This window comes from Tenebrio molitor, chromosome 3 (assembly GCF_963966145.1).
Source record: "Tenebrio molitor chromosome 3, icTenMoli1.1, whole genome shotgun sequence".
NCBI classification, from domain to species: Eukaryota; Metazoa; Arthropoda; class Insecta; order Coleoptera; family Tenebrionidae; genus Tenebrio; species Tenebrio molitor.
In genome coordinates, this window is record NC_091048.1 from 2,034,094 (window position 1) to 2,048,902 (window position 14,809).

General features: G+C 33.7%; 1 protein-coding gene and 1 long non-coding RNA gene across 3 annotated transcripts; both read right to left on the bottom strand.

The window, feature by feature from the left end:
- Positions 1-774: 774 nt before the first annotated feature.
- LOC138126406 (luciferin 4-monooxygenase-like) lies at positions 775-2,650 on the bottom strand. The gene is made up of 5 exons (XM_069042185.1): positions 2,490-2,650; positions 2,236-2,440; positions 1,203-2,188; positions 988-1,153; positions 775-932 (listed from the first exon to the last, which is right to left on the bottom strand). Exons 1-5 carry the CDS (start codon positions 2,601-2,603, stop codon positions 823-825), a joined length of 1,581 nt encoding a protein of 526 aa, XP_068898286.1. The 5' UTR covers positions 2,604-2,650; the 3' UTR covers positions 775-822.
- A 7,326-nt stretch (positions 2,651-9,976) lies between these two features.
- On the bottom strand, positions 9,977-12,436 carry LOC138126651 (uncharacterized). Of its 2 annotated transcripts, none has more exons than XR_011157898.1 (5): positions 12,329-12,436; positions 12,124-12,279; positions 10,982-12,071; positions 10,671-10,926; positions 9,977-10,591 (listed from the first exon to the last, which is right to left on the bottom strand). It is a non-coding gene; the product is annotated as an uncharacterized lncRNA (long non-coding RNA). The 2 variants fall into 2 exon arrangements; XR_011157897.1 differs by having other exon boundaries at positions 9,977-10,608.
- Positions 12,437-14,809: the final 2,373 nt, after the last annotated feature.

The window sequence follows — 14,809 nt, forward strand, 5'->3', positions numbered from 1 at the left end:
ATAAGGGAAGGCACTAATAAGCAGTTGTGGTATAATTTAGCGTGCCGGAGGTAAACATTTCAGAATAAAAATTATGCTGAGTTATAATGTGGCAACGGACTAAATTATTCCCTTTATAAACATGATAATTATAAGGTTGGGTTCCGGACGTCTGGAAATAAAAGTCTTAATCATAAGTATTGATTGCCTCGTATGGACTCTTGCACTCAGAGAAGTAAAGATAGATCGTAAAATTAATATGTGCTTTGGAAAAAATATTTAAAATATTTTGCAATTTGTAGTTAAAAATATTGTGAAAATATGATGTTAAATAATTTAAATAAGAAGTAGTTTTGATGGTGAATAGTCAGTGGTAGTTAAGAATCTGAGTTTTAATAAGATATATTTATTTACTTAAGGTAACGTGCCGTGAAAAAACATCACGTGGCTTGACCGCTCTTTGAACGCTCTATACCTCACATATCAATTACATCGCTTGGAATAATTGTATGGTAAGGTATTACAAGACCAGACAATTTATGACAAGGGGTTTGTGGTATCAATAATTGCGCATGCAGTTGGTAAAATTGGGTAAAAATGTGAACATTTGTACTGTGACAGTACAAATTGATAATTTCGTAGGACGCCCCCTCACGCAAACGTAAAAACTATATTTAATTAATTATTAATTATAATAATACCAGTCGGACACGCACGAGAGATATCTTGGTTGATTATTTCTGTTTGCAAACAGACAAATTCCAATGAAAGCATTTTTATTAGAGAGATTTCCAATAATAGAAACACACATGTAGGTATACATTTAAAGTGACAAGTATTTCGCTACAATAGATTAATCAATTTTCTCCTCAAAATTTTGCCACTACTGCTTTTTGGAATTTCTTCAATAAATCGTACCCCACCATATAGACGCTTCTGGACACAAACATTTTCTGAAATACTATTCTTCAACTTGGGAACATTTTACAAGCATGGTGCCAACATTACCTGCAATGTAACGGACGAGCTCTTCTTCACACACATCTTCGTTTGGTTGCTTGACCACGAAAGCTAGCGGTACTTCTCCTGCCCTCTCGTTGGGAACACCAATGACTCCAGCATCTTTCACTGCTTCGTGTTGTACCAAAAGATTTTCTAATTCAGCTGGTGAAACCTAGATTCAACACGGTTTTTTCTCCGTCTCATCAAAAATTTCTACTCACTTGGAAACCTTTATATTTAATGATTTCTTTCAAACGATCTACAATGAAGAAGAAACCTTCCTCGTCATAGTATCCCAGATCGCCAGTTCTCAAATACCCCTCCTCGTCGAACGCTTCTTCAGTTTCTTTCTCCTTACCCAGATAACCCTTCATCACCCCACCACCCTTGATTCGCAACTCGCCAAACTCATTTACACCCAAGGTCTTACCAGTTTCGGGGTTGCAAATTTTAATTTGATGTCCCGTCACAACTTTTCCCGACGATCCATGTTTTTTTACATTTTTGGGAATTACAGTAGCTGCTCCACTTACTTCTGTCATACCATAAACTTGCCGAACACAACTGATTTTCAGCTGCGCCTCTACCAAATCTTCTACCTCTTTGGACACGGCGGCTGCTCCGCACAACACATCTGTGATGGACGTCAAATCGTATTTTCGCACAAGAGGACTCTTCACCAAGAACAGAAGAACAGGAGGTACTGTGAACAGTTTTGTGACTCTGTGGTGTTGAATCAGACTCAAGAAGCGATCTGGGACAAATTTTTCCAAAACTACTAGTTTTGCTTGGTACATCATGCTCGCTAGAGCGATGGCGACCCCAAAAATGTGGAAAAACGGAAGAAACGCCAGAAGCGTCTCGTTTTCGTTGACGTCGAGGAAGTAAGGATCTCCGATGTAGAGCATCGTGACTCTGAGGTTAGCGTGAGTTAGTTGGACACTTTTTGGAAAGCCTGTTGTGCCCGAAGAGGTCAAAATCAAAGCGACGTCTTCTTCGGGGTCGAGCTTGATGGGACTAAAGCCAGGATCAAAGGTACCAGCTTCGAGAAAATTGTCAAAATTTTCGAAATCACCTGGAGTTTCAGTGTCGTAAAGTATGATGTTCACAGGAAATAAATCTTTCAACTGGAGAACGTTTCCATAATTTTTTGTTGTGCAGAAGACCAAAACTGGTCGACAAACCTCAAAGAAATGCTTCAGTTCTCCTGGAAAAAATATTTTGGGCAAAGTTTTCAAGTGTACTTAACCGTACCTGGAGTGTAGTCCGGATTGAGTAGATTCACTTTTGCCCCAATGTAAAATCCTGCAAGGACTGTCAAGATGAATTTCGTACTATTTTGGGACAATATGGTAATGACGTCGCCTTTCTTCACTCCCAATTTGGTCATTTGCGTTGCTAATTTAACAGTCGACTGTAGGAGTTGTCCATAATTCAGTTCTTCACCTGTCCAATCAACCTAAAATCAAATCGTTCCAATTGTTTCAAAACATTACGAAAATTCTTACAATGGCGACTCTGTTGGCGTTCCGTTTCTCTATTCTTTCTAAAAATATGTTTCCCAATGATTTTTTGGGAAGTTCATAGTTATCCATGGGTCCCACTTTTACAAAGTCACTCATGATGCTTTGGCGGTCTTTACACAACTGACCTTATAATTTAAATAGGAGACAGTTACCCGTTCTTATCACTTAAGAGACTAGAGTTACTTGTCAACAAATACATAAATTTAAAAACTAATCAGTAGTGTTTTAGGATCTTATTGTATGAATTAATTTTTCGGTTATGTTTCACTGATTACGATTGATATATTAATAAACAAAGATTGTCCGTAATAACAAAAACAACAAAATCAGACCAAACATTGTCGATAAAATGTAGACTAAGAAATGTCCATTGCTAATGTTGTCTCAAATGAAGCGTAAAATTGCCGACAATGAAGCAGCGATAATAACAACCAATAGATAGATATATTAGTTATCAGAACAACACAAATTTAAATCTAAAACAAAGCGCTGACCCAATTAAACGAAAGAATCGGAGAAAATATATCTATCAAATATCAACTATGGGTTTGTATGTTTTAAAAACAATTAGTTTCAAAAATTATCCCTATTAATTTATAATAAAATTCATCACAAGATATTTGTTATTTTAAATTAAAAGTAGACAATTTGAGTTCTATTTATCCTTCAGATATTTTTGTTTTTGTTTTTTCAACAAGTCACAACCAGAAATTTATGACGTTGATAATTACGCAAATATCGTTTCGTCATTTTTGTTGTGGGTCGTAAAATTTTATTGCATATTATGAGCAATTAACATTCCAAGTGCATATTATTAACATTCCAATAGCTGGGTTTGAAAAGAAAAATTAAGTAACGTAATTTCATCTGAAAGAAAGGAACCAGTGCAGATTGGGGGAGAGGTCTTGGTTGGTGGTCAGATAGGTGCCGGACTGTGAAGGGGGCGGAAAGTGGTTGAGCGGCGAGGAAAGGGTATGGAGACGTCAAGGGTCCGAAGAGGGTGAAGCTGGAAGAGTCGCCGAGGAGCGGATTTACGGATCCCCGACGGAGGTCGCGGAGAATTAAACGCCAGAGTGCGGAGTCAGATTCCACGCCCGGATTTCGTCGTCCACCGTGGGCCCAAGGAAGTCCCCGAGGAACGTCCAGGTGTCCAGAGACGTCGACCGCCCTGTGACGATCAAGGCCAGGGTGATAGAGTAAATTTTTAGTTTTCCGGAAGCGTATTGTTTCAGGCAGAACGTTTTTTTTCTTCGGGTTTGTGTTATCGGTCTGCTGGTGACCTCGCCTGCAAACGGCCGGTCAGACCGATAACAGTTGTTTTTTTATTGTTCTTATTGTATTATTTAACTTTTGTGTCCTCGTCCGCTGAACTCGACATTGTGCACGAGTAAATTATTTTACTTTCTTACTAAAAGCATTAAAGTATAAAATATCTGGCTCTCAGACCCTCCGCCGAACTTCAAGCGCCACGATTGTGTCATGTAAGAATAAATTTCTGCTTCCGGATAGAAGCTATCGTAAGCTTTTAACATAAATGGAAGTTTTCATTAATCAAACTATTTTTGTACAACGTATCAGTAACAAATAATCACTACAATTAATACAGTGCCACACGTAATCGATAATAATTTTATTATTGATATCCATTTTTTCCAAATGTTCCATTTGCTCCTAACTTTGGAAGTAATAGGTCCTAACATTAAGAAATGAAAAGTAGTAAGGTGTAGACCATTATGTGTGAGTTGTAATGTGAAAATGTAAAATGACATAGTTTATCGATTTTTAAGTGAGATCGTAGCCAGAGTACGTGAAAACCACCTAAAGAAATAACCGTTTTAACGAGAAAGTAATGCAATGTATCAGGCGTTCAAAAAGAAATGCGGTCTAGCAGGCCGTGGCAATAAAAAAAAATTATCACGGTCTATTTCGAATGATACAACGTAAAGCTCTGCAATGCCCAATAAAGTAATCAACAAAAATAAATAATGTGCTGTATATTGACTGATCTAGTTTTTGTTTTGAAAAACTCGCCGTCACGTTCGAACTTCTATTTTGGCAGTTTTTGGAAATTGTACAAATAATTTTTCTGTAAGAAAAAATAAAACAAACGGAATTTTATGTTTCCTAGTTAAGTTCTATTTGGTTAAAATACATTTTACATTTTAACATAATTTGAACTACTTATAATAAATTTAACAAATGTTTTATGGTTAACAAACTTCTTGGATTGTCGGAATGACGGAAATAATTTATTCCACCCTCTTACTGCTAAAGTTGTTTTGGAAATGTTCTGAATCGAAATTTCGTAATCGAACTTCCTCGTTTAAAATTGTTATCGAAAAATCAATTTTTAAAAATTTTACTAAAGCAAAGCAAAAGTGAGGTAAACAGCTACTCTAGTTATCGCGCCGACCCACTGGAGTAATGGATCTTCACGTGATTTTTGGGGGATTGTTTCCTATTGGGTAAAGGGCGCCGGTTAAAAAGTATGGTGCAGCTCAATGCACGCAGCCGAAATTTCCATCCATTCTTAAACAAGTAAGATTTAATTTTCCCGCACAAAACTAAAATTTGGCGAGGCAGTGTAAATCAGGATTTTCATGACGGATTATCACGTGAACAACTCGTGATCACTCCAGTGGTTCGCCGCAGCAAGTATAGTTCCATTTTGGAAGGAATGAGACCATTGAGATCAACAAGCTTAATACAGAAAATAATTTAAAATCTGTGTTACAAATCTTTACGGAAGAGACTTTTCAATGTGTCCGCAGAAAATAACTAACAAACAAATAAACGATCACAATCAAATCGATACATAATTAACTAAATTATTTAGCTGTAAAGAAAAAATTAACACTATAACGAGTTTCGCGTTTACTATTTATTATTAAGGTACAAAGGAAATGATAATGTCTTTAATGTTTTATTGAGTGACTGATAATAATCGATGATCTACCATTGATGATTGATTGATTGATTACAATGAACTTTATCTTCCATTGCTGTAAATTTAGAGAATGAATTCCAAATTGTTTTTGGTGCAATTGCCCTGGCATCATAACGAAAATTGCAAGAATGAGTGCCAAAATCATATTTATTTTGCAATCATGATACTGCTTGACAAGAATAGCTTGGCGGATGAAATGCGTAGAAGAGGAAACGAGACAAGGATGTGGCTAAGATTGTAGGTTTTTTTGTAGATCAAACACTTTAAACTCGCATCACTAAAGATTTTGTAACGCTCAACTGATAATTTAAATACATAGTAGAGAGTTGACCTCTTCTGATCACTTAACAGGCCAGAGTTACTTGTCAACAAATACATATAATTAAAAAAAATAATTGTTGTTTTAGTCTGTTATTTTATTAATTAAATATTTGCCTATGTTTTATGATTAGGATTCAGATCTTAATAAGGAAGTATTGTCCATAATAAAAAAACACAAAAGACGACTAATTGTCTCTATATCTATACAGTGAGTTTTTTTTAAGACTGGCCATAGGGTTTTACGTGCTAATTTTTCAACCCCCTGTTAACTTTTGTTCCGATGAAAATATTCAAACCACTTTTGGAATAAAGTTGAAAGATTTTTTAAGCTATCGAATAGATTACAATTCAATATCCCAAACTGTCGAAAAAGTTGTGAAAAAAATATTTTTAGGGCGCCGAAATAATAGTACGTCGAGCGGCCGCCAGAGTAGCGCCATTGTCGGCTCAACCAGCACCTGACGATCTCCAATTTTGAACGCTTTCGGCGCGCTAAAAAATATTTTTTTCACAACTTTTTCGACAGTTTGGGATATTGAATTGTAATCTATCCGATAATTTGAAAAATCTCCCAACTTTGTTCCAAAAATGGTTTAAATATTTTCATCAGTACAAAAGATAACAGGGGGTTGAAAAATTAGCATGTAAAACCCTATGGCCAGTCTTAAAAAAAACTCACTGTATATATAAAACTGAATGTCTGTTTGTTTGTATATTTTGTATGCGAATCTACAGTTTTACTCCGATTTTGATGACATTTTGTACACTTGATCTTCAAAACAAGAAGAAAATTACTGCCTACTTTAATTTTACAAAAACCAACCCCTACTACCATTTTCAACCCTGTTAAGAAAAAAACACAGTTTTTTCGAGTTGGAAATCGCGTTTACATGATATGTTCAAGTGTCATAGTTACATTTGGTTGTTTACAAAAGTAGCAATTTTGCAAAATGTGTTTGAATGATTGTGTTTTATCGGAAGATGTCTTAAATGAAGCAGAACAAGCTTCAAATAGCTTAATACCGGAAAAATAAAAAGGCAGGTACCACCTTTCTGAAATCAAGCGATACAATCAAACAATAGGAGGATCTAAATAAGGTTACAACTGAAAATAAAAGTGTTATGTTGGCGTATTTTCATGAATTGGTAAGCGATCATAGTGTTAGTTTCTTATCGTACTGATCTTTTTGTTTATATAGTCGAAGAAAAAAGTAGTCTACAGTCATTAGGGAATTGTTAATTCCGGATTATTTTTATACAGTAATTTTTTTTTATCAATGAACCATAGAGATTTACATGGTATAAACTTTATTTCGCGTCAATGGTTTTTCTACTGCTAATGTCAAAATTATTTTTCGCACATGAAATAATGTTTACGCCATGTCAATCCCTATGGTTCATTGATAAAAAATTAATTGTATAGTTAGTTACAACTCTGGACATAACAATTTGCTCTACTACTCATTATACTCTCACTTGCAAATGAATTTACCGAAAAAATTGAATTGTTCAGTACTTTATCAATGAATTGTGGTAAATTCATCGGAGTTAATCACATTTGTACATCACGTGAAGTGAATACGAATAATCTCCGTCAGAGGGCGTAGAGCTTAGCATTAAATTTCAATTAATTTTATCTTAATAAAAAAACTTAAATTAATTCACCTAATAAGTTAACATAACATTTATTGATTCTGAGGCGGTACGAAGTTCGCCGGGTCAGTTAGTTTTAGATAAATACAGTATTAATAGGAAATGCCAAATGTTAATGTTGTCCCAAATTAAGCGTAAAATTGCCGACAATGAAGCAGCGATAATCACAACCAACCGATAAATTAGTTATCAGAACAACACAAATTCTAATCTAAGACAAAGTCGCCGACCCAATTAAACGAAAAAATAGCAGAAAAATGTTAACAATATGATGAATTATTGGTTTCCTTGTTTTAAAAGTAATTAATTTAAAAAATTATCTATATATTTCTGTAAATACAGGGTGTTTTCTAAGTTGAGGCGTTCCTTTTAACATGTGATAATATGCATTGTTCTAAAGAGTTTTAGCCAAAATCATCTTAGTAAAATACGTACGGCAATGGAGATAACTACAATAAGTTAATTTTTTTGAAACCGATCCTGCTGAAATTTGCACTGGGTTGTTAGAAATTAGAATTGACAAAAAAAAATCAAATGAGCATGGACGTTAATCAAAAATACTGTCAGAGTTGTCATCTAATTAGACGGAAAGTTCGAAAACACCCTGTATATAATATAATTCTAAATATTTAAATATAAAAATTATGGAGAGTAGGATATACTTGAAAAATACGAGAAATATTATTTTTATTATTATTATTCCACTCATTTATTTAATTAATTAACACACTAGTAAGTAAGTGACTTTCTTAAAGCTACGGGGTTATTCTAAATGATTGTAGTCGAAGCAGGCCATGCCCCTATTATGAAATTTTTGCCGCTTTCATCTGAACTGTAAATTTTTGTCGCTATCACTGTCATTTTAATGTTTTTTATATAGAGCGGCAACGATAAATTTTACATTCAGTTTTTACGTCTACTTGGACTCCAGTCATTTAGAATAACCCTGCATATCGTTAGTTTCACAACAGTTAAGTGAAATAAACATTCCTGAGGATTGTTCTGAACTATTCTATTATAACAAGAAAAAACACTACATATGTATACAGTCTGTGGTACAAAAGAAACTTAACAACAATGAAAAACCAATCCTTAATTAAAAAGCTTAACTGGCTTGACAAGAAAAGCCACTATAAAATTTTTATTAGTATGTATTGAAAAATATATCCGACAAGTTCATTATTATTCATTATGTTCAATACACAGCGCTTTTTATTTGAACAAAAAATATACTGCAGAATACACCGCCTTAACGATCTAGAAAACATCTCTGTAGAAAAAAAAAGAAATTTCTCCGAATAACACCCACTTTAATTCCAAGTTCGTAGTTGACAATAAGATTTTCTGAAAATTTAAATTTAAACCAAGTTTTCAAGACCAGCGTCATTGTCATTAATAAACATGATTTTTTTTTATCCAGTGTGGTCCACTGTATATTTGCGTTAATGCGATGTATCACGTCTGACTGGAATGAAATAAATACTTAAGTGAGAAAAATTAAGTGTGAAAAATACTCGTACCTGATCCTCGATCGACTGTCCTATAAACATGATCAAGCAAAATATGAATACAGCAACCATGAATGGAAAGAATTTTTTTTCAGAAACTTTTATAAACTATGACAATTAACATTCTGAAACTTCGAACACGTCGTAACAATTTTGATTGCAAAGAAATCTAATAATAATCCGTTGACCAACAAAAGTGTAACATTAACAATGAATAAATAATGATGAGATAAGGCTTACGACTTAGAAACAAATAAGTTTAACATTTGTTACGTAGTGTAATATAATGTAATGAAGTGATCACTAAATATTTTAACACCTGCGCACTCTGGAAATCACTTTTGAATACTACACAGTCACATCTTGCATCGCAAAATTACAAACTCATCTTGTTTTATTCAATTTACTTCTGAAATTTCAGATCCTCTAAGTCGCTGATTGCTCTGTTTCAGCGTTACTATTTACCTCACTTTCAAAAATTCTCAAAACCTACTTCAAGTATACTTCAAGGTTCGACTCTGGATCCACTCCTATTTTAAATTTTTTTTAATGATTTGCTAGATGTACTTCAATGTGAAAAGCAGCTTTTGCTGATGACTGTAAACTCTATTTCAGCGTTAAATCTGCTCATGATTCGCTATTTCTGCAAGATAACATCAATTCAATGATCAAGCCATGTCTCACTTTGAAAAACAAGAAGTAATGATTTTTTTTATGAGTAAATGAAACTTCGTTAATTATGGCATAGATGCAATTAATAAAGCTTTTAAGCGTCTCTGCAGGAATTAATGTTTTGTTTTACTACGTAAAGCGTCGTTTTCATGGTGGCTTTACAAGCGTGGCTCGCTCGACTCTCTGGCTCGGCTAGCTTGGCTTTGGAAGAGTCGTTTTCATTTTCATGGTGGCTTGCTACTTCAAGACAGCCACGCCAACGCGCATGCGCTATTGAGCGAGCTAGCGTTTAACTGTCACATCAGCTGATTTGATTATGTAGTTGGGAGTTCGAGCGCATGCGCAAGCTTCCAAAGCCTGAGCGTGGCTTGAAAAATAGAAATATTTCCTATTCTAAAGTCTACTTTTTCCTGGTAGGCGCGTGCGTGCGCATCTCCGAAAGGTAGAATCACATAGCCAAGATTTTTAGCAGGATGCAGGAATTGTTAGTATTTTTGGTTGCATATTATCTAGGGGGATTAGTATTTGTAGTTGCAGATTAAAACTCATGTTTATGATTTAATTTTTGTATAATTTGTAAAATTTAAACAAAAAAGTTTATGAATAAACTGGTGGACAAATTGATAACAAATATTATATGTACAACATTTTTTATTTTTATTTTATACACACAAGAGTTAAATTGAGTACAAAACAACTCGATACTTTTGGATTCAATCGTTAATTAAAAAAAAATAAAATAAAATAATCAACACCGCACTTTTCACCTAAAAAAAATTACAGTGACATCGACAAAAATTGACAGTTCACATGAAAGCGGCAAAAATTTCATAACATGGACATGGCCTGCTTCGACTACAATCATTTATAATAACCATGTATCTTGCAAGAGAAAAGGTCTGCGTTCTTGGCGTATTTTTTTTATTTCCCGTAAATATCTTCTTCACCAAGTTATGTCTTCTCTTTCTATTAACACGCTTTTTCTGTTTCGTTATTTGTGCTATTTGAAATAAACATAGATTTTAATGTTTACAGTTAATTGAAAACAATGTATGTACTTACTTGAATTTTAATTCGTGTAAAACATTATAAAGCTTGATGTTTGGAATTTCTTCATTGTTTTGCACTTCCCTGTACACAGCATTAATTGTAGGAATTCTGTTTGCAGAGAAAAATGAGTGCACTGTTTTTCGAATGAGATATTTTTGATGCTCATCCAATTGAATCATATATTTCCTATCAGGTTTCTTCGGTGCCTGTAATTGCCCACACTTCTTTTCTTCCGCCAAGTATCATTGAATGGTTCGAAATCCACAACCTTCACACAAAGTAATTAAGTTGTGATACAACAAAAAAAACTCAAAAACCAATACCAGTATAATCTGCAGTTTTTTCCATTTGAGCCGTCTTGGTTGATTGATAATTATAATAATCGACGATGGCGATCGATTGATTTCAATAAACTTTGTCTTTCGTTGCTGTAAATTTGGAGAATGAATTCCAAATTGATATTAAAGCACTTGTTCTTGGCAAGTCCAAATTGTGAAGCTGTTAAAGAAAATACTTAATATTTTACTTTATGAACACTTTACGAACAATCCAGGTAATGATGTTATTTAACGTATACGGGAAGTGAAATTTCCCGCGTGAGCACTTCGTTTGCGGCACGACCGCAGGGAGTGCTGCATTAGTACGAACGCGGGAAATTTCTTCTCGCAAAAATTAGGTATGTACATTATTTTTTGCAACGAATAACTCAAAAATATTTAAAAATAATTTAACATTTTCAAGGCCCTGTTATTACTCTTACCTTCTTGAATTGTATTTTTATTTCTTTTATAATAAAATTACTTATTTATTGTGTAGTTGAGATTTAATTTTACAATTGCAAATGTGATAAAGCGTCCATTTTATTTAAAGTGAATTGACGTTTTTGTCTGTCTAGGTAATTAAATACCAACTTTACAACGCAATTTCCCCTAGTTTTTGCTGCAAAGTACAAAGTACATTTTCCACCTAGGTAGCATGTAATATACCGAGCGATCATTTAAAAAATAAATCGAGTTTGCTTTGGAGCCTATCCTATAGCATGGGTTGCTATAGGTAACACGCTGACTCGATTTATTTTTTAATTGATCGCACCGTACTATTATACATTATGTAGTACTTTCTTATCGCTAAATTGCTATTTTTACAACAAGGTGGTGACATAAATATTTCTAAAGATAAAGGTAAAAAGTAAAAGTGAACTTATACATATGTATACAGACTGTTACAAAAGAGGATTAATAATAAATAGAAACACTTATCTTTAATTAAGAAGCTTAGTTGACTTGACTAAAAGAGCAGTTGTAAAAGGTTTAATAATTTTTAAAGAGACATCCGACAAGGATCGTAAGTTTAATGCAAAGCACTTCTTATCTGAAGGAAAAAACATACTGCAGAATACAGCGCTTTAATAATCTAGAAAACATCTCTCTCTAAAATAAAGGAAATTTATCTGGAGAAGACTCACCTTAATTCCAAGTTCGTAGTTGACGATAACATTTTTTGAGAATTTTAATTTTATGGGAGTTTTCAATACCAGCGTCATTGTCATTAGTAAACGTAAATTCTTCTTATCTAGGGTGGTCCACAGTATATTTCCGTTAATGCGATGTAGCACGTCTGACTGGAGCGAAACAAATATTTCAGTGAGAAACACTAAGTGTTAGAAATACCTGATGCTCTACTGATTGTCCTTTAAATATGATCAAGCAAAATGTGAAAACACCAGCCACGAACGTGCCACCAACTCTTAGATTTCTTCCTATTGATAAATTCTGATGCTACAGATTTTGTGTGCGTTAAATATGTAAGTTGATTCATTTTAATTACACTTACAAAGAAAAAATAAAATATACAACTCAGAAATATAAAAATTCCAATGATAGCAAATAGAGGAATCCACTTTCGAACTTTCCTTATACAGTCAGAGACAATACTGAAATTAATTTTAAAGAAAAAATATGATACACTTTCAGATACGTACTAGATCAGCTCAATATGTCTTTTAATGCAAAATTTAATTCGTCTTTCGATTGCAGTCTGATAGTGTTTGTTCTTGATCAATAAACCATCGTCACGGTACTCTTCCAGACCAGTAATGTTATCAACATGTTTCAAAAGCAAATATGTCTGAAACTTCAACTGTTCTGTAATATACAAAAATTTGTGAACAGAAGTCACGATTGCAAATCCCACTACAAGCAATGTTAATCTGTAAAACCATTTCAAAATTGGAGCACAACTAGGAAACCATCTGTCAAAAAGGTACATCGCAAAATACACTTCTTCGTCATATGGAAATGGCACAATAAACAAAATGCCAGCAATGAGTATCAAAATTAAATTTACAATCACGAGAAATGAGAAAAACCTTGATTCGGTTTTAATCTGTGCAAGAGTTTCATTTCCTGCGGAATCCATTGGCCAAAATTTAAATATTTTTAAAATGTTGTCAACCGTTTCATTCTTATCCAGAAGTACCACTAAACTAAGCATTCCCTAAGGAATTAGTAGTTAATTATTTTAACCAAAATGATGTCGAAGCATTACATAGAACATACCGGAAAAAAAAGGTCCATAAAGAATATTATCTCTTAGATTTAAAACGAAGAAGGAGAAATAAATTTGAATGAGTGTAACCACTAAGTGTAATATTAGCGTCATTAAAAACATGACTCTCGTGAATTTCAGATTCACAACGTCAAATGTGAAAAATCGAATTAGCCATATCGGGTCGTCTGAAATAAATTTGTATTTTTAGGTGAATTTTCCAGACTTTTGACTAATGCGTAAATAATGTACCTTCAAACGGTTGTTTGATAGAATACTCCATTCAGGAATATGTCTCTAGATTCTGTGAAAGCAAAAATCATTAAATGGTGTTGAGTGCTTAATGAAAAAAGGATTGTCAAAAATGAATTATGCATTATGCATTAGATACAATGATACGATAAAGCTTGAAATATAACTCGAATATTATGGGATTTAGGCAACGTCCTCGCATATTATAAATCCCATAATCTTCTCGTTATATTCATAGATATAAAATTTGTTGCACAGTATAGTTTAATGTAATAAAGTGAAGTGAATACCGGGATATCAAAAATTATCTTGGTCAAAGGTAGTCATGGATTGGAAAACGTCCGTCTCAACTTATTTCGTGTGACGATTTCTTCCGTACCTTTTTTATGAGGCACAGAGCCAGTTCCGCGAAACAAACCAGACCATTTTGAAAGGCATGCATAAAAATCCTTCGGCAGTACTGTAAAGTGTGGGAAAAAATAAAATTGTTTAACAGATTCAGAAATTCAGAAAATGATTGACACAAACGCTTCGACTGTTATTTGAAAATCCATGACCACCTTTGATCAAGATAATTTTTGTATTTTATTGCCTGCGGGCTACTAACTAGAGATACTGCGACGCAATGTTGTTGTTACAATTATTAAATTATATAACCAATTACAACTCACTTACATTGTCTGGTGGTTCCTGTTGCGGCTTAAGAAAATATTGCCTTTTGACTGATTGGATCACAACTAACCAACAAATAAGCGAGCACAATTAGATCAATAAATAATTAACTGAATTACCTAAGTGCAAACAAACAACTAGCACTCTAACGATTTTCGTATTTATTCAAAGTACTATTTTGTATTAAGCTACAAAGGAAATGATTATGTCTTTGATGTTTTATGTAGTGATTGATTGATGATTAATAATGGATGATCGGCAATCGATGATCGACGATTGATTATTGATTACAATAGTCTTTTCTTGCTGTGAATTTGGAGAATGAATTCCACATTGATATTAGTGCAATTGCAAGTCTAAATTTTGAAGCCAAAACGGTGATTTATTCCAAGTATTTAAACCACTTCAACTTTTAACTACGGAATCAGTAATGTAAACTAAAAGAGATGGGAGTGAATAAATCGCGTTGGCAATCTGAAACGACATAATTAGCAAAATGTGAAACTGTTCATGTTATTTTCGTTAGTAATACAACGAGAGGGTACGAGTCCGAAGGACGAGTTTTTTTTATCTGGTGGTTTGTGGAGTCAATTTACCAAAAAGAAACCAAATTAGAGTTTAAAAAATGAAATTTTATCCTGGACGAAAAAAATCTCGAGCGTAATTCGACGAGATAATTT

Coding starts and splice junctions, on each gene's coding strand:
- LOC138126406 (XM_069042185.1), bottom strand. CDS start 2,603: ATGAGTGACTTTGTAAAAGTGGGACCCATGGATAACTATGAACTTCCC. Junction 1,154..1,202: donor TTAAATATAAAGGTTTCCAA/GTGAGTAGAAAT, acceptor TGTTGAATCTAG/GTTTCACCAGCTGAATTAGA. Junction 933..987: donor GCTCGTCCGTTACATTGCAG/GTAATGTTGGCA, acceptor ATAGTATTTCAG/AAAATGTTTGTGTCCAGAAG.